The sequence below is a fragment of the Panthera tigris genome, chromosome A1, assembly GCF_018350195.1.
Source record: "Panthera tigris isolate Pti1 chromosome A1, P.tigris_Pti1_mat1.1, whole genome shotgun sequence".
NCBI classification, from domain to species: Eukaryota; Metazoa; Chordata; class Mammalia; order Carnivora; family Felidae; genus Panthera; species Panthera tigris.
The window spans coordinates 3725012-3747990 of record NC_056660.1 but is presented as its reverse complement, the minus strand read 5'-3'; the positions used below and the strand labels follow the sequence as shown (position 1 = coordinate 3747990).

The 22979-nt window shown below is 45.1% G+C and overlaps 1 protein-coding gene across 9 annotated transcripts in view; it reads right to left on the bottom strand.

Moving 5' to 3' along the window:
* SGCG (sarcoglycan gamma) overlaps positions 1-18000 on the bottom strand; it is a 165650-nt gene extending 147650 nt beyond the window's left edge. For 6 of the 9 annotated variants that reach the window (XR_006215724.1, XR_006215744.1, XR_006215721.1 and 3 more), the window contains exon 1: positions 17775-18000. Coding sequence is in view for 3 of the 9 variants with exons in the window: in XM_042981546.1 (XP_042837480.1) it covers positions 17775-17963 (189 nt within the window). In the remaining 6 variants the exon portion in view is untranslated. The remainder of the gene's footprint in view (positions 1-17774) is intronic. The other 3 variants (XM_042981674.1, XM_042981746.1, XM_042981607.1) reach the window with 3 other exon arrangements.
* Positions 18001-22979: the final 4979 nt, after the last annotated feature.

The following is a 22979-nucleotide window of genomic DNA, read 5'->3' as shown; positions in this document are numbered from 1 at the left end:
CTGAAGTTGGACGCTTAACCAACTGGGCCACTCAGGCGCCCTGGATCCTTTGTGTTTAAAGACTTACTATAGGCATGGACATTTCAGTCATCATGTTGCAAACTCAGCGTATTTTAATCGTCCCTCCCGCTTCTCTGCAACCCTTCTCTTCTGTTCTCCTCCTTAGCTTAATGGCATTGCCATTGGCCAGTTGGTCACACTGGAAATCATCCATAGCTTAATGTAAATTATTTCAACTACTGTGTGTATTTGTTCCTCAGTTAGCAAATGCTCTTTTGCTAATTTTTAACTGGAGAAGGAAGACTGCAATGAAAGGGGAAAAAATGGAGGATGTTGGCCTAAGCACATCCCATGTGTGACCCAGTCTGGTTGTTTACCATGAAAGAAAAAAAGCTGTTTGATATCCAGCATCAGATTCAGCATAATTTTTTTAAGTTTATTTGTTTTTTAAGATTTCTTTTGAGAGAGAGAGAGCAGCAGCAGGGGAGGGGCAGAGAGACAGGAAGAAGGAGACAGAATCCCAAGCAGGCTCCGCGCTGTCAGCACAGAGCCCGACGCAGGGCTTGAACTCTCGAACCATGAGATCACGACCTGAGCCAAAGTCAAGAGTCTGATACTTAACTGACTGAGACACCCAGGCACCCCAGATTGTATACAATTTCAGCAACAAGAAAATCTGGCATCTCCACAATAGCACAAAAGCTGGTTTCTCCAGCAAGGGACAAAAATCCCATTCATTCACTCATATGCAAAAAGGAGACAAACACTTTTCTCATTTAAAAATGAGAAACTGAAAACTTGAAAATGGCAAAAATGAACACGTTCATTCCAAGAAAACGTAGAAATACATGCTTTTTGTTCGTTTCTCAACATCCATTAACTCTACCACTGGTAACGACCGCTGGGTTTTCTTTTTGAGCAGCCACCCCTACCTTGCTTTTAGTCTATACGTTCGGTCAAGTCACATCAGTGCCATTCCCAGGTTGAGCGGCAGGTCATGTGACTCAGCCCAGGCTGAGCAGAGCAAGGCGCTCTCTTGGCCACAGAGATGCTTTCAGGATGAGTCCATCCAAGCCAACCAGCCCCAGTCAGAGCAGCCCCACGACTTTCGCTTCAGTGACTGACAAGACACACTTTGGTTTCTGCTGGACTTGAAGCTGACAGCGATATGAGCCTGGCTTGTGAGCGGCCATGACCACCTGACAGCACGAGGGCTGGAGCTGGGCGACGAGAAAAATGCATGGTAATTCCAAGTCCACGAATCACGGCATGCCTAAATCAGCTGCAGTCTCGTACTTTTTCGGCTGCGTCAGTCGGCACATTGCCTTTTTTCATCGAAAACTATAGAGTTGGTATTTGATAATTTGCAACATAGAAATCTAACTTAAGTTTTAGTGAAATCAGTGCAATAAAGAACCTGGTGTGGGAGAAGGAGGGGACGATGGTGGCAAGAGTAAAAGTTCAAAAAATGAAGAGAGGTGATGAACACAAATGTGAACAACTCCCTGCCATCAGTCATGAAACAGAACTTGGGGGGTGCAGAATTCCATGTCCTCTGTGGTGGCATACACAAACGATGGGACTATTCTGTGCTACCACGTGCTCTGGGGAGGTCAAGGATGAGGACCAAAAGACATCACGTGATTTGGCAAAAGAAGAATGGGAAAATTTAAGGTGGTAGTTCTAAATTAAAAAAAAGAAAACCATAGGCATAGTAACGATTCAAGAAACCCTCATGCAAAAGTTCTGAACTTTCTCACAGACTATTATTTCATCAAAGCCAAGACTGATGATTTTAAGACCACGGGTGTTTTTCAGCACTAAGGAAGTACCTCTGCAAATTAGACTATAACACTAATTATAATATGCATCGCAAGTAAGAGCTATCAAAATGTAAGAAATGGACATTTTAGATTTGGTAAAATATGATAACAGCACAACAGAGTGAATGATAGCAGCAGTTGTCTGTCATTTGGTGATTTATTTAAATAATATTCATCAAGGGTTGTCACTGTCATACAAGAGTTGCTTTTGTTGATTTGTTTTTATGTCTGTCTGCTAGAATAAAGGAGAAATTCAGTTCTCATCTCAGTAATTATCTAAGAAAAGAAAAGCCTTTTTAGGTAGCTGTATGGAAATGCTTCCCATTGTATATGGTGGTTGTTAAATGGAATTCATCACTGAGTCTCTAAAACCATTTTTCTGGGATGCTGACTTGGTTTGTCTTATACGAACCAGTTATACTTAAAGGCCACCAGGATCCTGCTGAGGCCACGTCTGCTGTTTTTGATCCAATGAGCACGACGTTGGTCCCAAACACTGTTCTAGATGCTAAGGACACCAGAGTGCACAGGACAAAGGAGGCCTTGCCTTCTTAGAGCTTATATTCTAGTTGAGAGGAAACAGTCAATGAATGTGAAAACAATGAACAAGAAGGTTTCTTACAGTGGCAAGTTTACTAAGAAAATAAATAAGGGGGCCCCTGGGTGGCTCAGTCGGTTGAGCGTCTGACTTTGGCTCAGCTCATGATCTCACGGTTCATGAGTTCGAGCCTCGCGTCGGGCTCTGTGCTGACAGCCCAGATTCTGTGTCTCCATCTCTCTCTGCCCCTTCCCTGTTCACACTCTGCCTCTCTCTCAAAAATAAACACTTAAATTTTTTTTTCATTAAAAAAAAGAAATAGGGTGATGGGGAGAATATTTTAAATACATAGGGCAGGCCTTTGTGGGATGATCTGAATAATGAGAAAGAACTAATCGTGAAAATACTAGGGCAAAGTGTGATACGGGCAAGGGGTGGCACATGCAATGGCCCTGGGGCGGGAACGATCTTCTATGTTGAAGAGGCACAAGCAAGGCCCCGGGGTGGGAACATGGTGCGTGGAAAAGCACAGATAAAGCCAGAGAGACTGAGGCATGAAGAACAGTGGTTCTCAGCCGTGGCAACACAACAGAACCAAGCAGGGGATGTATAACATAATACCCACCATTCTCCGGGATCCTCTGCAGAACTTCTGACGTGTTTGGCACAACAGGGGCCCCGCTATCAGTCCAGATGCCTAGGCCAGTCTCGTGGGTCACCAAGGATGGAGCCACAGCCGCACAGCAACGTAGCTATAGCCCAGTGTAAGACGAGACGCTATGATGCCAGACTCAGAAATACATGAGGGCGACGGACACGGTCAGCGCAATGCTGCTCACTTCCGCCAACAAGCCCGCTCCACACAGCCGTCCCTCTCCTCTCTCCCTTCTTCTGAGTGGCTACTTTCAGGAGGTCTGTGCCGGGATGGGAGATGTTCTGGTCTGACCGCAATTTTCTTCACGATCCGGAGTTTTTGTGCTTGTCCGATGTTCACTTCCCAGTCAGCCCTCCCTCCCTCCCTCCCTCCCTCCCTCCCTCCCTTCCTTACTCCCCTCCTCCCTTCTCCTTCTTCCCTCCTCCTCCCTCCCCTCCCCTTCCCTTCCCTAATACAAGGTCCGTCTATGCTCAGCTTCAACAGGTTGCCTCCTGGACGGGTGACTGACCTGTGCGACTCTGTCTGCCCACCTGCCGTCCGCGTGTGCACTTCCCGTCCTCCCTGCGAGACGTGCACACTTTGCACCACGCAGGACACACCCGGGTTTCTGAGTCTGCAGCTCCAGTGGCCTCTCTCGCTATTCTTTCAGACATACCCCTGTTCGATTCCTACTCTTTGGGGCAACTTTCTACTAATTTTGTGTTTGGGTTTTAGCCGTCTCCTACTTTTGCCTCAACTAGAGTGTGAATGGGTTTCTCTCTCCTTGTTGCTCCTGAATGCTTTCGGGAGGGCACTGTGTAACTATTAACCTCACACTGTCATCTTCAAGATGGAAATCGGTCACCGACGTGTTCATCATGGGGCTACGAGGGTCCTCAGCTACGCGTGACAACTGTTGGTGGCCACCATGGTGTTCCCTTCCGTGAATCTGACTCCTGAAAGAACTCTGGTCTCTCACAAAACCCTAGATAACCAGACAGAAGGAAAATAGCATACTTCAGTTTCAGTAAAAGCTTAAACGGAGCCCAGACTTGAGGACAGTTTGTGGCCTTGGTTCGAGCCAGACTTTCAGGATTCCCGATTCCTCTGTAGATCGCATCCCACTTTCGATCCCTGGCAACGTGCGTGCTCCCTTTTGGAACATGATTCTGTTCAGTTCACCTTTATGCCTTGGAGTATAACTGAAAGCTTAGTCATTTTTGACAGTTCATTTCAACTCAATAGCATGCAGTAATTGCTTTAGCTCCCAAAGTGAGATTTTTTTTTCTTTTCCTTTTTTCTTTTCTTTCTTTTGTTCTTTCTCTTTCTTCTTTTTTTCTTTCCCTTTGTTTCTTTTCTTTTTCCTTCCTTCCTTCCTTCCTTCCTTCCTTCCTTCCTTCCTTCCTTCCTTCCTTCTTTCTGTATATTTGAAAGAACGAGTTAAGCTTTTTTTCACCTCTAGGCTACACTATGTGGACATTAAGCCCACTACCGGTTTATCGATATGGCTGGTAAAACCCTCTGCTCAGGTTCACACGGCTGTATATCGCCAAGCGGCTGTGAGCTTGTCCCCACCGTGTGTGCAGAATCCTCCTTCTCTCCCTGGGCCACACTCAGTCCCTTTCTACCAAACTGTCACTGTAAACTTATCCCATTTGAATCCTTATTCTTTAGGCCAATGGTGACCATCATCTATTCTGATATATTCTTGGTTTTAATAACTGAAACACAGAGGTGATACTCTGAATAATACTTAGGCTTTGTGCAACGGAAACATTATTATTTAACAACATTAACACTTGAAGAAGCATTTGCAAAAATGTCCTTCCAACATAACAGATATACGATACATTTCTGAGAAAAAAATGTATATATATTAAATTCTTTGTAATGTTTATTTATTTTTGACGGGGGGGGGCATGAGCAGGGAAGGGGCAGAGAGAGAGGGAGACACAGAACCCGAAGCAGGCTCCAGGCTGTGAGCTGTCAGCACACAACCCGACTCGGGGCTCGAACTCCCGAACCAGAAGATCAAGACCTGAGCCGAAGTCTCTTAACTGACTGAGCCACCCAGGCGCCCCTGAGAAAATATATTTAGATTTACCAACAAACGTCTAGAACGCAGCCAATTATCTGGACACAAATGGTAGTGTACCTTATGAGGAAGATCATCCCAGGCCTTTTTCTTCCCACAGTATAAACAATTGTTTTTTTTAAATGGACTCACATTGAAATAAATAGTTTTAGGAATGTTTTCAGGAAAGAAAAGTCAAATAAGCTTTGCATTTAAAAAGATTTCACACAAACCTGATGTCCTTCAGTAGGTGAATGGATAAGCAAACTGTGGTGCAAACAGGCGATGAAATATTATTCAGCAATGTAAGGAAATGAGCTCTCACGCCCTGAGAAGATGTACGGGAACTTAAATGCATGCTACTAGGTACAAAGAGCTAGTCTGACGAGGCTACCTACTGTATGATTCCTAGCATATGACGTCCTGCAAAAGGCAAAACTACGAAGACAGTAAGAAGATGAGTGGTGGGGCACCTGGGTGGCTCAGTTGGTTAAGCGTCCGCCTCTTGGTCTTGGCTCAGGTCGTGATCTCACAGTTAGCGAGTTCGAGCCCCCTGCCGGGCTCTGCACTGTCAGCTTGGGATTCTTTCTCTCCTTCTCACTCTGCCGCTCCCCTCTCTCTCTCTGTCCTTCTCCCTCCCTCTCTCTCTCTCTTTCACACACACACACACACACACACACACACACACACACACTAAATAAAGTTAAAAAAAAAAGATCACTGGTCACCAGAAAACTGTGCGGAGAAAGGGCTAAATACACAGAACACGGGGAACTTCTAGGGCAGTGAAACTATTCTCTATGGTGCTACAATGGTGGATGCATGTCATTATACATTTGTCCAAACCTATGGAATATACAGCACCAAGAGTGAACTCTAATTGCAAACTCTGAGCTTTGGGTGATAATAGTTGCCACCGGTAGGCTCATCAACTGTAACAAATGTAGGATGAGATGTTGATATTGGGGAGACTGGGGGGGCAGGAGGAGTATGGGAAATCGTTGTACCTTCTTCTAAATTTTGCTGTGGACCTACAACTATCCTCTCTCCCCAAAGTCTTTAAAATTGTTTACCTTTCATCCCATATTGTTTTGCTCCTTTTTTAAATACAACAATTGTACGTCAAAATTTTGTTCAAGAAATACCGGTCATTTACTTGTGGAACTGAGTATGTCACATAATTACTGATTTGAGGATGATGCGATGTATCCCTTTCATTGTTCAAAAACTGTCTTAAATCATTTTTTTTGCCCCAATTTTTTTAATGGAGTAAGTTGACTAAAATTTTCAAATACAAACTATATCAAGATAGGCACAGGATAAGATTGCTTTACACAGCTCAAAGCTAGGCTGATAATAATTTATTTTCTGTCTTTAATAAACCAGTCATACATGCAGCCACTCTCTCTCTCTAAAGTCTTTTATGTAAACCTCAAATACATGTCTAATCTTGCACTAATTCATAAATACGGGAAAGCACCATGGAGGGGAGGGTCACAGAAGTGTAATGGCCTAAAGAAGGTGAAGGAAAAGCAAGAGGGGAGGACCCGGGGAAGCAGCTCCGAAGAGGAAAGCACAGATGCAGGCATGGTTAGGGTTACGGTTGGGGAGAACAGGAAGTTGAGGCAGGGCATCGTCCCAGCTGAGAGGAGGGAGGTCAGCAGCGAAGGGTGGTGAGGACCAGGGAGGAGGTCTGGGATGACTCCCGACGGGATGGAGAGGGAACGAGTCAAGCACAAGTGAAGGAAAGCAGCGCGATGCTAAAGGGTCCTTCCAGCTGCAGCTGGAGCCTGTGAATGGCCAGCACTGGCCACTGAACGTTTATGGGATTTTAAAGACATTTGGGGGAGAAGAACAGGAAAATCACCGCACAGGACTAACCTATGGCAGGACTTTTCTCAGGGGATGGAGCAGAGACACGTGGACAGGTGGAAGCGGACGGTGCTGGCCAGGCCAAGGCAGCTCAGGAACCAACATGGGCCCGGCTACGCGGGAAGGGAAATGGCGACGAGGGGGAGGACGAGGAGGCCGGTGGACAGCAGTCCAAGAAGGTGACAGGGGCAGGGCCTCGGCTTCTTCATGACAGTTCCTACGTGCAAAGGACGTTCGGGGCAGGTTTCCGTGCTCAGACTTGAGAGGCTGGAAAACATTAAGCCCGACTCCACAACAATTTGCCGAGCAATCCAAGATAGTAGCAGGTACCAAGCTGCCAAGCATCATGGAAGCAGAGGCCACTGGACCCAAATGCAGGAAACTGGGAGGCCGTGTAGAGCGAGGCTTTAATGGAACTTAGCACCCAGCTGGATGGGCAAGCGGAAGGTTTTAACGTGCCTGTGTGGGAGCGTAAGTGGAACGAAAAGCAAGGTTAACCAGCAGAGCAGGAATGGTTTGAAGTGAATAATGAGGCATCCCATTTTGGACAAAGATGCGGGACGAGCGGATTGCTGGATGGAGACACACAGTCTGCGGTCTGCGATCAGGGCAGGCGAGCCAGAGGAGCTCTGAGGCGCTACAACACAAGCCATTGCTAATGGAAGTCTGGCCTTTCAATCTTCCCCTCCCTTTTCTGAATGCAGCAGATTAACTTTTAGATATCTGTTTGTTTGACTGGGGCAGGAGTTGACAGCCACACTTTGGATATAATATAGAAATCACGTCGAAAGCATATCCTGTGGAAAATTTCCACCCCCAGACTGAGATATAATTGGCAAATACAAACTGCATATATTAAAAAAATTTTTTTAATGGCTATCTATTTTTGAGAGAGAGAGAGAGAGAGAGAGAGAGAGAGAGCGAGCGCACATGAGCAGGGGAGAGGCAGACACACATAGAATCCGAAGCAGGATCCTGACTCTGAGCTGTGAGCACAGAGCCTGATAGGGGACTTGAACTTATGGACTGGACGGGAGATCAGGACCTCAGGCCAAGTTGCACGCTTAACTGACTGAGCCACCCAAGCACCTCAAAATTGTAGGTGTACAACGTGATGTGAAATGATCCCCGCCATCAAGCTAATTAACACACCTATCACCTCAAGTACTTACCGGTTCCCGCTCTCCTTCCCTCCCCCTCCCCTTCTCTCCTTCCTTCCTGCCTTTCTTCCCTGGTCAGAACACTTAAACGCTATCACCTTAACCAAATTCCACTGTACTGTATAGTATGAGATGTTATAATGGTTATTATCAAAAACGACAGGAGGTAACAAGCGTTGGCGAGGACGTAGAGGAACCGGAACTCTTACAACCGGAACTGTTGACGAGAATGTAAAATGGCGCAGCCATTATGGAAAACAGCGTGGAGGTTCCTCAAAAGGTTAAAAATAGAACTATCACATGATCCAGCAATGCCACTTGTGGGTATATATCCAAAGGAAGTAAGTCACGATATTGAAGACGTAGCTTCACTTCTGAGTCCGCTGCGACCTCATTCACAACAGCCAAGATATGGAAACAACCTAAGTGTCCATCAACACATGAACGGACAAAGAAAATGTGGTGTATGTATGCACGGCTCATTTTTTAGAGACTATTTTTCAGAGCAGTTTCAGGTTTACAACAGAACTGAGAGGGAGGTACGGAGATTTGCCATATACCTCCTGCCTCCACACATGCACAGACTCCTCCGTTTTCAATACCACTCACCGGAATGGTACGTTTTTTACCAAAGCTGAATTATACTGACACCTCATAATCACTGAAAGTCCATATTTTACCCTAGAGTTCACTCTTGGTGTGTATGCTCTATAGGTTTGGACACATATATAATGATATATAACCATCACTATATAATATAACAGTATTTTCTTTTTTGAAATGGGGGAGTAGGGTTCCATTCATTTATGTTCTTTCCAGCTATACTGGGTATATTTGACATACAACATTTTAAAGGCATAAGGTGTACGATGTGTTGATTTGATACATTTATGTACTGCAAAATGATTACCACCTTTCGTTGACTTTATTTGAAAACACAATCTACAAATAACCAAAATCTATGAGTTGGAAAAACGTCTTCCAAATGTTTAATGTGTAGCAAATAAAGGATTAACATCACTTGCCAGTAAGTAGTTAATATTTTTAAATCGGGCAACATAGAAAAATCTGGAGCCCTTCCCACTATGAACCTAAGAAGACTTTATGAAACTAAATAGTTTAATGAAACTGTAAAATCTTTTAAATGTCAAAAGAGGCAAACATGATAAAATGATTTTTAGGTTTTTTTCCTCCTTGCTTCCAATTTACATAAATTCTTATCTCTTAAAGGAAAATGACTCTTCTGGCTCACCTCCATTTGATTACTACATGTAGAAACAAAGTCATAAACCAAATATGCAGATGATCGTGGCTTACTGAAAGGTACAATACAATATCCACTTTTAAATATGGATTACATAAATACATTTCTCTAGTTTTTTATATTTTGGCCTGTCGCAACAGTTTCATATAGTGATGAAATTCAAGGATGATCCTTTTTGTTTGTTTTTTTGTTTTTTAATGTTCATTTTAGACAGAGAGAGAGCGAGAGAGCGCGCGAGCGCGCTAGCGGGGGAGGGGCAGAGAGAGAGGGAGACACAGAATCCGAAGCGGATTCCAGGCTCTGAGCTGTCAGCACAGAGCCCAACACAGGGCTCGAATCCAAGAACTGTGAGATCATGACCTGAGCTGAAGTCGGATGCTTAACCAGCTGAGTCACCCAGGCGCCCAAGGATGATCCTTAATGTTACGTAACACGTATAGCAAATTCACAGTGATGCGTATATTAAGGTATCATTTTTTTGGTATCATTATTAAGGTATCATAAGGTATCATATATCATATCATATCATAAGGTATCATATATTAAGGTATCATTTATAAATTAGAGGTAGTTTACAACCATGAACTTACAAACAGTTTGAAGTTTCAGCTCCTAACTTTCCTCCCGAGAGGAAAGCAATATGGTTTTTGGTTTTTTTTTTAATTTTGTGAATTATTTCACTGTCTGAAGCAAGAAGTGAGAAAACAAGGTGAAGAAAAAATAAACAGGGGCAATTCTTTCTTTCCTAAGCCTTTTGAGTATGACTGTATTAGGATTTTGTATGAAGTGATCTCCTCAGAAAATCACGTTTACGAATCTCCTGTGAAAAGGAATAAAGGAAACCTCCCTGAAAACGGAGTTGGGAGTCATGGCGGAGGAGACACTCCTCGCGGCCTACCCAGTCCAGCAGGAAGAGGCACGATTTCCTTTCAGTCTGGCGACCGCACGCTGCCCTTGCCTGCGGCCAAAGACAAGCTGTCACCACCTCAGTCACCTGCAGTCGCCACTTGGAGCCCATTTTCCCCCACGGAACATCTGTTCAGAACGACCCCTGCCAACGTCCTTCTTCCCCGTACGAAAGGCTGCTCTTCCAGATCTTTGAACAATAGCTAAATTCTGGAAAGAGCCTGAATGTCCCTCAACTGATGAATGGATAAAGAAGGTGTGGTTTATATACACGATGGAACACTGCTTGGCCATGAGAAAGAATGAAATCCTGCCACGTGCAGCCACGTGGATGGAACTGGAGGGTATTAGGCCGAGTGAAATAAGTCAGTCGGAGAAAGACGGATACCGTATGTTTGCACTCATATGTGGATCTTGAGAAGCTTAACAGAAGACCATGGGGGAGGGAAAAATAGTTACAAACAGAGAGGCCAACCATAAGAGACCCTTAAATACTGAGAACAAACTGAGGGTGGATGGGGGGTGGGGGAGAGGGGAAAGTGGGTGATGGGCATGGAGGAGGGCACCTGTTGGGACGAGCTCTGGGTGTTGTACGTAAGTGATGAATCATGGGAATCTGCCCCCAGAACCAAGAGCACACTGTATCTCCACTGTATGTTAGCCAACTTGACAATTAATTATACTTAAAAACAAACAAAAGGATGTTTTTGTTCTCCGGACTTGCCTGGGGTTCCCCGTAGTTTGTGCGTCCTAACTCGCGACTTCTCTGCTGTGCCCCAATAAACCAATTTGCTGCTTGACAGCCTTTGCTGTTTAATTTTTAACGTTGACAATATCAGTCTATGTTGAAAACTATTTCACGACGGAAGTTTTGATTCCTTTGGAATTGAGTGTTTTCATTAGTACAGATCAGGGTTTGGTCAATGATGGCCTGTGTGTCAAAGAAGACCGGCCACCCGTTTTTGTTAAGGACAGTCTTCCCAGGCCACAGCCATGCTTACTTGTTTATGTATTTCCAACCCTACCACTGCAGAGTTGTGTACTTGTGACAGAAATCTTACGGCCCGCAGAGCCTAAAATATTTATTATCGGGCCCTTTACAGAAAAAGCTTGCCTACCTACTTCTGATGCTTCTCATTGTAGATACGCAAGTCGTGTTTTAGTTGGGTTTTACTATTTTAAAGATAAATTTATTGTCTCATTATCATGGTTAATCCAAGAGGTGAATCTGATGATTGTATTACATTCTTATGTCCCCTTCACTCTCCCTGCAAAGTAAAAATCTAAAATCAACCGGTACTTACTTGAGTACCTGTCCTGACTACAAATTCATACTTCAGGTCTCAGTTTTACGTCGCAAGGTAAATAAAATACCCAAACCTCAATTTACTAGTTCCAAGCAACCAAATGCTCAAACCCTAATCGGTAACAAAACTGTCCTGATGTCTGTCCTCACTTTCCAATGAATATTTGGAAGAAATATTAATAAATAAAAACAAAATTTCGTAGTAAAGGTGTAGACAGCTCAAAAATAAACAACAGGTTAGATAACCAACTTAATCCACAGGTGAACATAAATGAGAATTACTCTTATTATACATCTAATCATTCAATATCATTTAATATACCATTTAACTTTATTGCTAATTTGAAAATCCCAGAGGTCAGTTAAAATTTGGTTTATTTAAGATTTAATTAGGGGCGCCTGGCTGGCTCCATCAGTTAAGCATCTGACTCTTGATTTGGGTTCAGATCACAATCTCACAATTCATGAGATTGGGCTCCGTGCTGCCAGAGCAGAGCCTGCTTGGGATTCTCTGTCTCCCTCTCTCTCTGCCATTCCTCTGCTTGTTCTCTCTCTCTCTCTCAGAATAAATACTTTTAAAAAAACACTTTGAAAAAAATAAAATTTAATTTTTTTTAATGTTTTATTCATTTTTGAGACAGAGAGAGACAGAGCGTGAGCAGGGGAGGGACAGAGAGAGAGCGAGACACAGAATCCGAAGCAGGCTCCAGGCTCCGAGCTGTCAGCACAGAGCCCGACGCGGGGCTCAAACTCACAAACCGCGAGATCACGACCTGAGCCGAAGTCGGATGTTCAGCCGATTGAGCCACCCAGGTACCCCAAAAATAAAATTTAGATAATGAATGTCATGGAGCCCTTTTGTGAATCTAGCTCAGAATCTAGCCAGCACAGCTTATTTTTCATAATATCATAATTATCTTCAGAAGTGGTTGCATAGGAAGTATTCCCCCCAAATAATGAAATTTATTACACCTACAGAGTTCTTCCAATGTAACGGACTGAGAAGACATGAGAGAGCACCACTTATACCACCAAGACACGGAAATTCTCCACAAAAGGTAACACTTTACAAATATATAGTCAAATAGGAAAGAATGGAACATTCTCAAGGCTAGAAAAAAGAATGGAAATCAGAGGCAGAGATGCAGGTTATTAGATCCACTTATGGATCTAGGGCCTAGATACTGAGCCTGAATCCTAACGCTCAACAAAGATGGGAGAGTTGGCCTCTGTCCAGAAGAAGGCCGGAGCTCCCACCATGAAAGAAAGTACAAGAAGAGATCCCTCCCTCTCTAAGGCTTGTGATAGAAAGATGAACCACTGGGTAGAAAGAAAGCAAAGTCATAAGCTTGCACCAACTACAAGCCTGTACCATTTATAGGTGTGAATGTGTCCAAATTTACAAAAGATATGTGCTGCTATCACCCCAAGCCATGGAATTTACATAAGAGCTGCTCTGAGACCCATAAAACCTCTGCATCCCAGCAGATACATGAGAAGAAACACCACTAGGGAGACTTTCACACCTGCTGCAGTTGAGATTCCTATCTAAGAATAACTCTCAGTGTAGATGAGCTCACACAAAATAATTACAAATCACTGCAGCAATTAAACCATCATGATGTGGAAGGAGGGCATCAGCAGCCTGAGCAGAGACGGAAGACGGAAACGAGAAGGGCCAAAATGCATCTAGTGAGGATTCAAGAAGGAGGTGGAAAAAAAAATACAAGAGAGAAGCATTTTTCAAAGAGATAGTGATGTCCACCTTTCCAGACTCGTAGAAAGGTTCTCAGTGGAACCCTAAGCACCGTGTGGTATTTCTTAAAGAAACATACACCGCAGGACAGCCGCCTGGGCGTGAGATGGGTCAAAGGAAGGGACTGGAATATCGTTCTTTTGTTATTCCAGCTGGGTCATTCTCACCAAAGTTTGGATTATGGAAAGGAAAGGGGAAAAGAGGCCGGAAAGCCAAACTTAGGCCGCAAAATAGGATGATATGTGAAGGGAGATACAACTGTTGCTTCAGATAAGTATACTAACACGAAAAGCTTTCATAAAAAAGGTGAGAACAGCGGGCTGGACAGCATCGCGCTGTGCTCGACACGTCTCAAGACTTGCTAACGGAATGCCGTGCCAATGAGATGCTATCTTATGTACTGTACAGGCCTTCTGTATTTCCTAATTTATTGAAAAAATCAGAGAAAACTACTTAATTAGAAAATGAAGGCACTGAAGTCCCCTCCAAGACTTCTGCAGGGTTTCGAAGGAAGAATCCGAGGCTGTCAGGGCACCGCGGTTACTGGTGCTGACTCTCTATGCTAGCGAACGTTCACCTTAAAGATGAGTCTTCTTCCTTGATTCAAAGCGTTACTAGCAATAGTTTTGTCGACTAGACATTTGAGCTAGCTGGCATTCACAAGAAGAACTCGTGAAAGTTTTCTTTCCTCTTGTCTCTGTGCTAGGGCCGGGGCAGTGGGGGTGGGGAGGGAGTGTGGGGCGAGCAGGGTGTAAGGTCTGTGTTATTCCTCAACCCTGCTGAGCAATCACCTTGGCAAACCACAGCCTCTCTGGGCCTGGTTTCTGTCTGTGTTAAGTGGGGCCCTCCTCACAGGGTGCTTGTGAAGACGGACCGTGCCAGGCCTAAAGGAGGAGCTCGCTCAAGGGGAGGAACAAAGCACTTTTCTTTTTTTTTTTAATTAAAAAATTTTTTTTGATGTTTATTTATTTTTGAGACAGAGCATGAGTGAGGGAGGGGCAGAGAGAGAGAGGGAGACACCGAATCGGAAGCAGGCTCCAGGCTCTGAGCTGTCAGCACAGAGCCCGACGCGGGACTCAACTCACCAACCTCGAGATCATGGCCTGAGCCGAAGTCGGACGCTCAATCGACCGAGCCACCCGGGCGTCCCAGCGCTTTTCTTTTTACAGCAAGTGCTAGAAGTCAGAGGGACAGCAGCAAGCTCTACGTGTTAGAGGCAAAGTCTTTGGAGAAAGATTTACTGGGTATTTACCTGAAATCATTTCAGAGTATAGGCGATTATAAACAAACAGAGTCAAGAATCTTAAGGGAGAAGGATACCAAGGATACGGAAGAGGAACCATGGCTTCCGAGAGCAGCCATGGGGCAGGCGTGGAAGCCGTGGACTGGCTGGGGACTGGAGCATCTGGGAACCAAGCCTTTGAAAGGCAAAGCAACCTCGGTTATAATCCAACCCGCAGAATTTCATGTAAATAATCTGGTGACTCCTAAAGACATTTTTATGAAAACAACTTTTATACAGCCTTAGCCTTTTTTTTTTTTTCAGTGTTTGTTTATTTCAAGACACAGAGTGTGAACAGGGGAAGGGCAGAGAGAGACTCCCAAGCAGGCCCTGTGCTGTCAGCTCAGAGCCTGACACAGGGCTCGATCTCACCAACCCTGAGACGGTGACAATCATCTCACCTTGATGCCGAAATCCAGACTCAGAGGCTGAACCTCCTGAGCCACCCAGGTGCCTCAGCCTTAGTCTTTTTATACCTGGTTGCTACTGAGGCCCCCGTCTTCAATGCAATATGACTGTAGTTAAGATTTCCTAGTTTTTCAACTTCCCCTTTTATCATTCAGGTCATTTACCGTATGTTATTTTTGAAAAAGGAGTTTAGCAACAAACAGTAAAGTCTACTAAGACAAAATATTCCAGGCACATTTCTATAAATTAATACCAGGTTCCTGTTACTTATCCAATTAAGTGTTCATTGTTTTATGATTAACGTAAGTATTCATGTAATTACACTTCATTATAACGGACTGACTCAAGGGTTTGCACGTGCTGCAACCAAGCCCACCTACATGCTGAGAACTTAATCTGAGTGATCTCGGCCAGGGATCCAGAACTGCCTACAAGAACAGTTAACCTTTTGAAACCCAGTCCAAAGAGCAGATGTCTAACTATCGCCAGGTTTTCAAAGGAATCCATGACCTTAAAATAGTTAGGAAGCATTAATTTACTATGTCCTTCCTTTTCCTGATGTCTCCTATTCCAGCACGAGTATCTCCCTCATGTGTAACAAAATGATACACTAAACAGTCAGGCAGTTATAGGTAGCTATTTTGTTTCCGTATTTAGAAGGTGTCAGGATGGGAAAGTTACAGGCAAATATAACTTCAAACGAGGAATACTTCACACAGATAACCCTGTATTTGTACCACTCACGCCATGTAACCAGTTGTGTTGACTTCACATAAATTTAACTACCAAAGATACAACGAAATGGGCACTTTTTGAAAAATCACAAAGCAACATCACCTAAGCCGTTAGGAAATTAGAAGGGTTATTATATTACAATAAGCATGTCCCTATAAATCACTTTCTAACAGTGCAATTCTAGAGAAAGAAGTAAAATTAACATTAACTGTTTGCTTAACTGTATGTCCATAGATAGTTGCCTATTTTGCCCAAAGGGCATTAGAAGCTCTTTTAGGACACAATCGAAAGAACTGAACATCTAAATGAGGGCCTAATAACTTTTAAAAAGTCATACCCAAGATAATACAATGATGCTGATTGAAATGTAATAGTGTACATATATATTTAATATAATCTATCTAAAATATCCTCTGGACACAATTAAAATGATTCTTTACAAATGAAATGAGTCATATGATCCTCATTCTCTCTGAAAGAGGTATTAGGATAGTTTAAAAAAGCAAATACATTATTTGTTAAACATCAAAGTTTCCTGATTTCTTTCATAGGCTGCTATGTATGTCTAATGATTTGCACTTGCTAAATGGATTTTCATCACTGTATTTCTTCCGATATTTATCTTATAGATGTAATTGTTTTACAGGCCAGGTTTTCTACACTTTTAAGCCCACACTGTACATGAATGATTTAGGTGTAATATCTACTAAAAATTGTGTTTAATGTCTGGTTCAGTAATAACATACATTAAACATCAAAAAAGCATAGGACTTAAGCAAAACGAAATACTTGAAAACACGGTAACCCAATGAAGTTAAAAGTCTACTCTGCATATTTTTACACACGCGGAATAGATGTCACTTTGGAGACACCTCTTTTCTAGAGAGGAAGTTCTCCTACCAGAGACACTGAACCTTTTAGTGAAACATTCCATCACCAAAACCAGGAGGTCAGCTCCTGGAAATGTTTGAAAAATATTGTGATATCTATTGTATTTTTTTTGGGGGGGGCGGTTAACAGCCTGCTCGTATTCAAGAAAGAAAAGCACAGGAAGAGCCATAGGAAAATAGTTGCTTTAAAAGAAAACTAAACACGATTCCATTGCTTTACAAACACAGATCTACCTGTTTTAAAGCCCACCCAGCGGCATTAACACACAGAGCGCCGTCGCTACCAATCGACCTGCACAACATTCGGCATCACTCGATGAGCTGTTTCACAAAAAAACTGCGTGTGATTGTGTCAGTATTTATAAACACCAGACCACCCAGTAACGACTTCAAAATTATCAACTCGCTAACTCTGGTTTAAGCAAACGAGAACATGCAAATACATAAATGCCAACCATGGGAACTTAACGAGGGATAATGGGTAGAACGGGGTTGGATCATCAAGTTATAATCCCACCGAGGAGCGGGTGAGCCACCTGTGATTTTAAGCATCTCTGTGTCTCCGCGAAAACGCCCCAACTAACCCTGGGCAACTTTGTACTCGGTGCATTTACTCTGCTTACTCAGTGTCCGTGGATGGGCTAGTCGCCAATCCAGGGCAATGTTTTTTGGCAAAATCAATCTGCAGCAAACAAATCATTCTCATCTCCATTCCGTCTCATCCCCGCACCCCCCCCCCCCGCCCACGCCGGCCTCCCTCCCCCTCCCCCCTACTCTTCCCCTCCCCCACCCGGCCCCGACAAAGTTACTTAAGGGCTGTGGCAGAGCGCACATCAGTTAGCAAAGTTTTCTCGCGCAAAGAAAGGCCACCTGTCCCAGCTACGTTTCCCACCTGTGCCAGAGCCCTCAGAGCCTGGCGGAGGACGTCCCACGCTGCGTGGGACACAGGGGGTGGCGAGGGAGAGGGGGGCGGGGTGGGAAGGTAGCTCCGGGGTCTCGGGGAAGGGCTGCGGAGGAACCAGGCGGCCCCAACCTCGGAGGAGTTCGTTCAGGGGCTGCAAGAGAAGGAAGGAAGGACATCCGGGCAACGGAGAGCGGAGTGGTGGTCCGTGCCCATTCTCTCTACCTGCGGTCCTCCCGGCGGTCCGGGCGAGCAAACGGCCACCGCACTTCCCTTCATTCCCGACGGGATGAGACCCCCGGCTTCTCCCCGGACCGCGCGGGCCTGGGCTCCGTCCTCCTTCCTCGGCGACCGCAGCGACAGCTCTGCTCCTGGGCGGGGGCACCGCTCCCCCCGAGCCGCGGGGGCCCCCATCCCCGCCCGGGCTCCCGGCGCCACCGGCCGGGCGCGAGGGGAGGCGGGGGCCGTTCCCCTCGGGGCTGAGACTCGGCCCGGCCCCCCCCCGCACCGCCCCGGGGCGGCCCCGCGCGCGCGCTCGCCGGACCCAGCAGGGGGCGCCGCCGGCGGGACGCGCCCCCCGGCTCCCTCCGCCGCGCCCCCTGCCGGCCCCAGCGCCGCGCGCCCCGCACGACCGCGCCCCCCGCGTGCCGCCCGTCCCGCCGCCGCGAGCCCCGACAGCACCCCGGCGCCCCCTCCCGCCCTCCGCTCGCCCCCCACGGGCGCGCACGCGCGCGTGTCGCTGAGCAGGGCGCTCGCAGACCCCCCGCTCCCAGCCGGCTCCTCCAGGCTGCCCGCGGGGGGCGCCCTCCTGCTCCCCTCCGGCCCCCGGGCGCCCGCCTCGGGCATCCCGGGCCTGGGGCTCGCGCAACCACCCCTCTGCCCACCTGGGCTCCGGGCCGCCCGCTGCTACAGCCAGCGCATTTCCTAATTTAGGGCGTCCCCGCCGGGGGCATGGTCCCTTGCAGGGGGCTCGAGAGCCTTGCCGACCACCACTGGGGCTCCGGAAGCGGCGCCCTTTCCTCGTCGACACTCCTGCAAAGCAAGGGCCGGCCCCCCGCCGCGAGGAGGCACCCCGCGGGAAGGGCGGAAGCCTGGTACCGGCAGAAATGCCGCCGCGCACCGCCAGCTCCCTGCGTAGGGCGCCTTCGCAGCGAGCGCTGATCCATGACTTTGACGAAGCCGCTTTTACTCTGGTTTTCTCAGGCCTGGAGAGGTGCGCCCCACTGTGTTTCCATGGCCTCTAGGTATCCTGTGAGTGCTGATGTACCTCAATCGTGGATTTTCTGGTTGCGTCCACACAGACAGTTGCGCCCCTTTGTCTACACAGGACAGTGAACTTGGTTTTAGCATTTTTGTGTCTGGAGAATGGTTTGGGTATCTGAAGACGTTTGGTGAATGTGCTCGGGAGGTAAATTCTCTCCTTCCTGCAAGGATCATTTTGGTGTGTTTTCTGATTTATTACTGTTTATTTATTTAGAGAGAAAGCGTGAGCGGCAGAGGGGTGGAGGGAGAAGGAAAGAGAAGCCCGAGCAGGCTCCTTGCCCAACGCGGAGCCCTTAGCCAGGCTGGATCTCAGGACTGGGAGATCAGGACCTGAGCCGAAATCGAGAGTCAGGTTTAACCAACTGAGCCACCCCGGTTGCCCCTAGTTTCTGATTTTTTTAAACGGAGTTATGCTGCCGTATTGGGAACCAGATGGAAACATAAAGATCCTGGAGAATTTAAGCATGTCTTTCATGTAACAAAATGAATAGTCCCGAGGCGGAAATGTTTCTAATGCTCAGATTACATTAAAGCAAACTTTTTCAAAAGTAGAAATGGAAGGGATAAGTCAGTGTCCAATAAGAGAAGTCCAACGAAAGGTTTCGTATCACCTCATAGGTGATAGTGACAACCATTTCTTTCAAAAACTTCACTCTCACAAGGATAAATAAGATTGATATAGGTTGCGCTATATTATTAAGGACATATGAATCATTTTCTATCTGTTTTGCAGGCAGCATAGTGAAAAGAATTGCGAACTGTTGCTCTAAAAATGTCCTTACTATCCAGCAAAGGTTGCAGGGTGTACGTCTGTGTCAAAGAATTCAAAAGTTATTAATTCATTTTCACTGCCCAAACTAATACGATCTCAGAGTCAGGACTTCTTTTCTGTTGCCTTAGAAAGAAATAACTGGCAACAGTTTGATGCTGTGGAGGTTGAGAACACAGAGGATTCGGAGCACTTGCCATAATTGTCCTGGCAGGAAAGCTAAATACGGCCAAAGCAGTGTATGGAAAAACCCCAGTCGTGTGTACAAGGGCATGACGGCTCCAGTTTGAGCACCGTATCAGTAAAAAATATTTTGAGCGACCAGGTACATGTATATTTATTTGTAAATTATATGCATTTGTGAAGATACAGTATGTTACATGCCTGAAGTTAACATACTACATTGGAAAACAAATAGAAATTTAAAAAGGAAAGATAAAGGTACACAGGAGAAAAGTATCGGAACGAAGGAGGATCTCTGCACACCGGCTCCCCAATGGAACAACCATAGTGGTGCAAAGTTTTAAAAACAATCATTTAAAGTGTCTGGAAATTGTCCCAAGGGCATACAGGCAATGAAGGAACATTTGTTCATGAAAATCTACTAAATCTTGGTAAGAAGAGCAAGACTGTGGGCATCTGGTCGACGCCATGGAAACTCTGCTCTGGAGGAATGTGGACAGAGAAGATGGCCTCTCTCCCCCAGTTCCTGGTCTAGGATATCGGCTTCTCCCTGGGAGGGGCAGGCCTCCACCCTTCTCAGCCCCAGTCCCCAAGCTGTGTGCAGACGTGGCTGAGGGGTGTGGGGCTTTCTACCTATCCAGCCACCACTGGGGGTTGGGGGGGGGGAGGTGTGGAAGCTCTACGCCAGGTATAGCGGGGTAAGAATATTGGGCTTCTAATGACCCCACCATAGCTTACTCATAGGGTGGAGGTTCCTCCTTGGGAGAGGAAAACTGAAAATAAATAGCAAGGGCTACAGACCCCAATCAGTGCCCTGCCCATAGAGCACAAGGGTCACTGTGAAGGAAAAGGCTGCTGCCTGCCTCCAGCTCTGGGGCAGCGGGGCAGAGGTTCTGGGCAGTGGGAAACACAGGCTGTAACATGGCCCCACAGCTCTCCCTGAGAAGACAGATTTTATTTCGAAGAGGGTGTGGGGAAGCTCATACCTAAGGACCCAGTGGAGATCTTGGTAATGAGTATTTAAGAGGACGTTGGAAGCTCCGTGATAGCCAAAAGCTAAATGGTGGACCCGCTAGGAATTTAACAGAGAAACCCAGGAAAAAGAAAAGAGCTCCCCCCGCCGCCCCACCACCAGGGTGGAGGAAACCTCAGAGACTGGCCTCAAAGATTACTCCTGCAAAGGGACTGGGCTGTAATTGGATCCAACTGAGGAACAGTTTATGTCTAGGTGTTGTTGAAAATAACAGGGAAACCAGCCAGCAATTAGTGGCGGCTCAGAACTGAGTGTGATATGCACAGAGGCAAACCAGCCAGAAGCTCAACAGGGACTTTGGGGACAGGAGTCTCAGAGGCTAAACTGACCAAGAAAGAAAAGAGGAAAGACTCAAATTCTTCAAGCCAGGAGTGAAAGAGGAACCATCAATATCAACCTTAGAGAAAAGGATTTTCAAGGAATACTGCGAACAACCCTGTACTGACAAATTATGTAATTTACATGATATATGCAAACAAATGCAAAAGAAGGAAACGTGTTCCCTTCCTTCAACCACGCACAAAAGTTAACTTAAAATGGGTCACAGGCCTCCTGCAGGAGCTTAAAGAAAAGACTCCTAGAAGAAAATATCAGAGTCAATCCTTGTAACTAACCTTGGGTGGGGCAGTCATAAGCAACAAATGAAAAAACCGGACAAATGTGTCTTATTTCATTTCAGATTTTCTTTATTTGATGCTTTCACTTCTAAAATTATCTTCTCTTTTTTCTCGTTCCTTAATTATTCACTATTATACCACAAAGCGATTCATTAAAATCTCTGTTGTGTCACCTCGCATGAGGGATTTTTTGAAAATTAACGGGTCTCTATTATGCCTCTTTGATAAAAATAAGATTTAACAGACCAAAAGAGAGCCTAAAGTCTTTGAAAGGTGACGAGTCCAAGTATTACCAGCACTTAAGTAAAAAAAGAAAAAAAAAATCTATGTAAGACTGAGTAAGAGAAAAATTCTTCTCCTAACGTGCAAGTAAAGGAAACAAATGGTAATTAGGGGAGAAAAGACAAACTACCTGGGTGATAGATTGTGAAGATACAATTAGTACATAATGGGAGTTAAGAGGGAGAAGAAGAATGGACCTAATGCAGGAGGAGACGTGGCAGTGGGGGAAAAAAATGAGAAAATTTCTCTTAAAATGAAGAAAGATATGGATATTTACTTAAAATTTCACCATGTTTAGGCAGAATTAAAGAGATGGTAGTTTAAAAACTTGAATAGCAAAAACAAGCTTCCGATTATAAACTAAGTAAGCCACGTGGGTGTGAAGTATACGATACAGAATACAGTCGATAGTATTGTAATAATGCTGGTTGGCAACAGATGGTAACTACGTTTATTGTGGTGAGCATTTCATAATGTATATAAATGACAAATCAATGTGTTGTGCGCCTGAAACTAATATAATACTGTATGTCAACTATACTTCAATAAAAAAGAGAATTTACTGAGGCTCCTGGGTGCTCAGTTGGTTGGGCGTCAGACTCATGATCTCACTGTTTATGGGATCAAGTCCAACGGGGGGCAGAGAGAGAGAATCCCAAGCAGGCTCCCGGCTGTCAGCATGAAACCCGCCGGGGTTCGATCTCATGACTGTGAGATAACGACCTGTTCAGAAATCAAGACTCAAATGCTTAATGGACCGAGCCACCCAAGAGCCCCATTAAAAAAAAAAAAATTACTGACAATATCTAGAAAGAAAAAATAAATGGTTAGTAAGGAGATGGAATCAGCTTTACTTTAGAATTTTTGTGTTAATATTAAATATTTTGGAAGATGAACACATTTTCAGTTTATGACTTAGTAGGATTTGACTTCGGCTAATACAACATTTATGCCAAACAGCAAAAGGGATATTTTCAAATGCGTGAAGACTCCCAAACTATACCACCATGTATTATCTCTAGAAATATCATTGAATATTTAAGAAACCTCTTATACATTGAGAGCGAGTAGTGAAAGGAATAAAAATATGACAAGGTTCTGTTTCTTATGGGAGAGCCTACAAAGACTAGCTTGGTCCTTATGTTGACAGAAGAATGTAAGTTTTAAATATTTTATTGGAATGACCGGATCGTATGGTACTTCTTGTCTTTGGATCATCTGGCGTTTCTATTTTTAATTTTTTGAGGAAACTCTATACCGTTTTCCACAGTAGTTGCACCAGT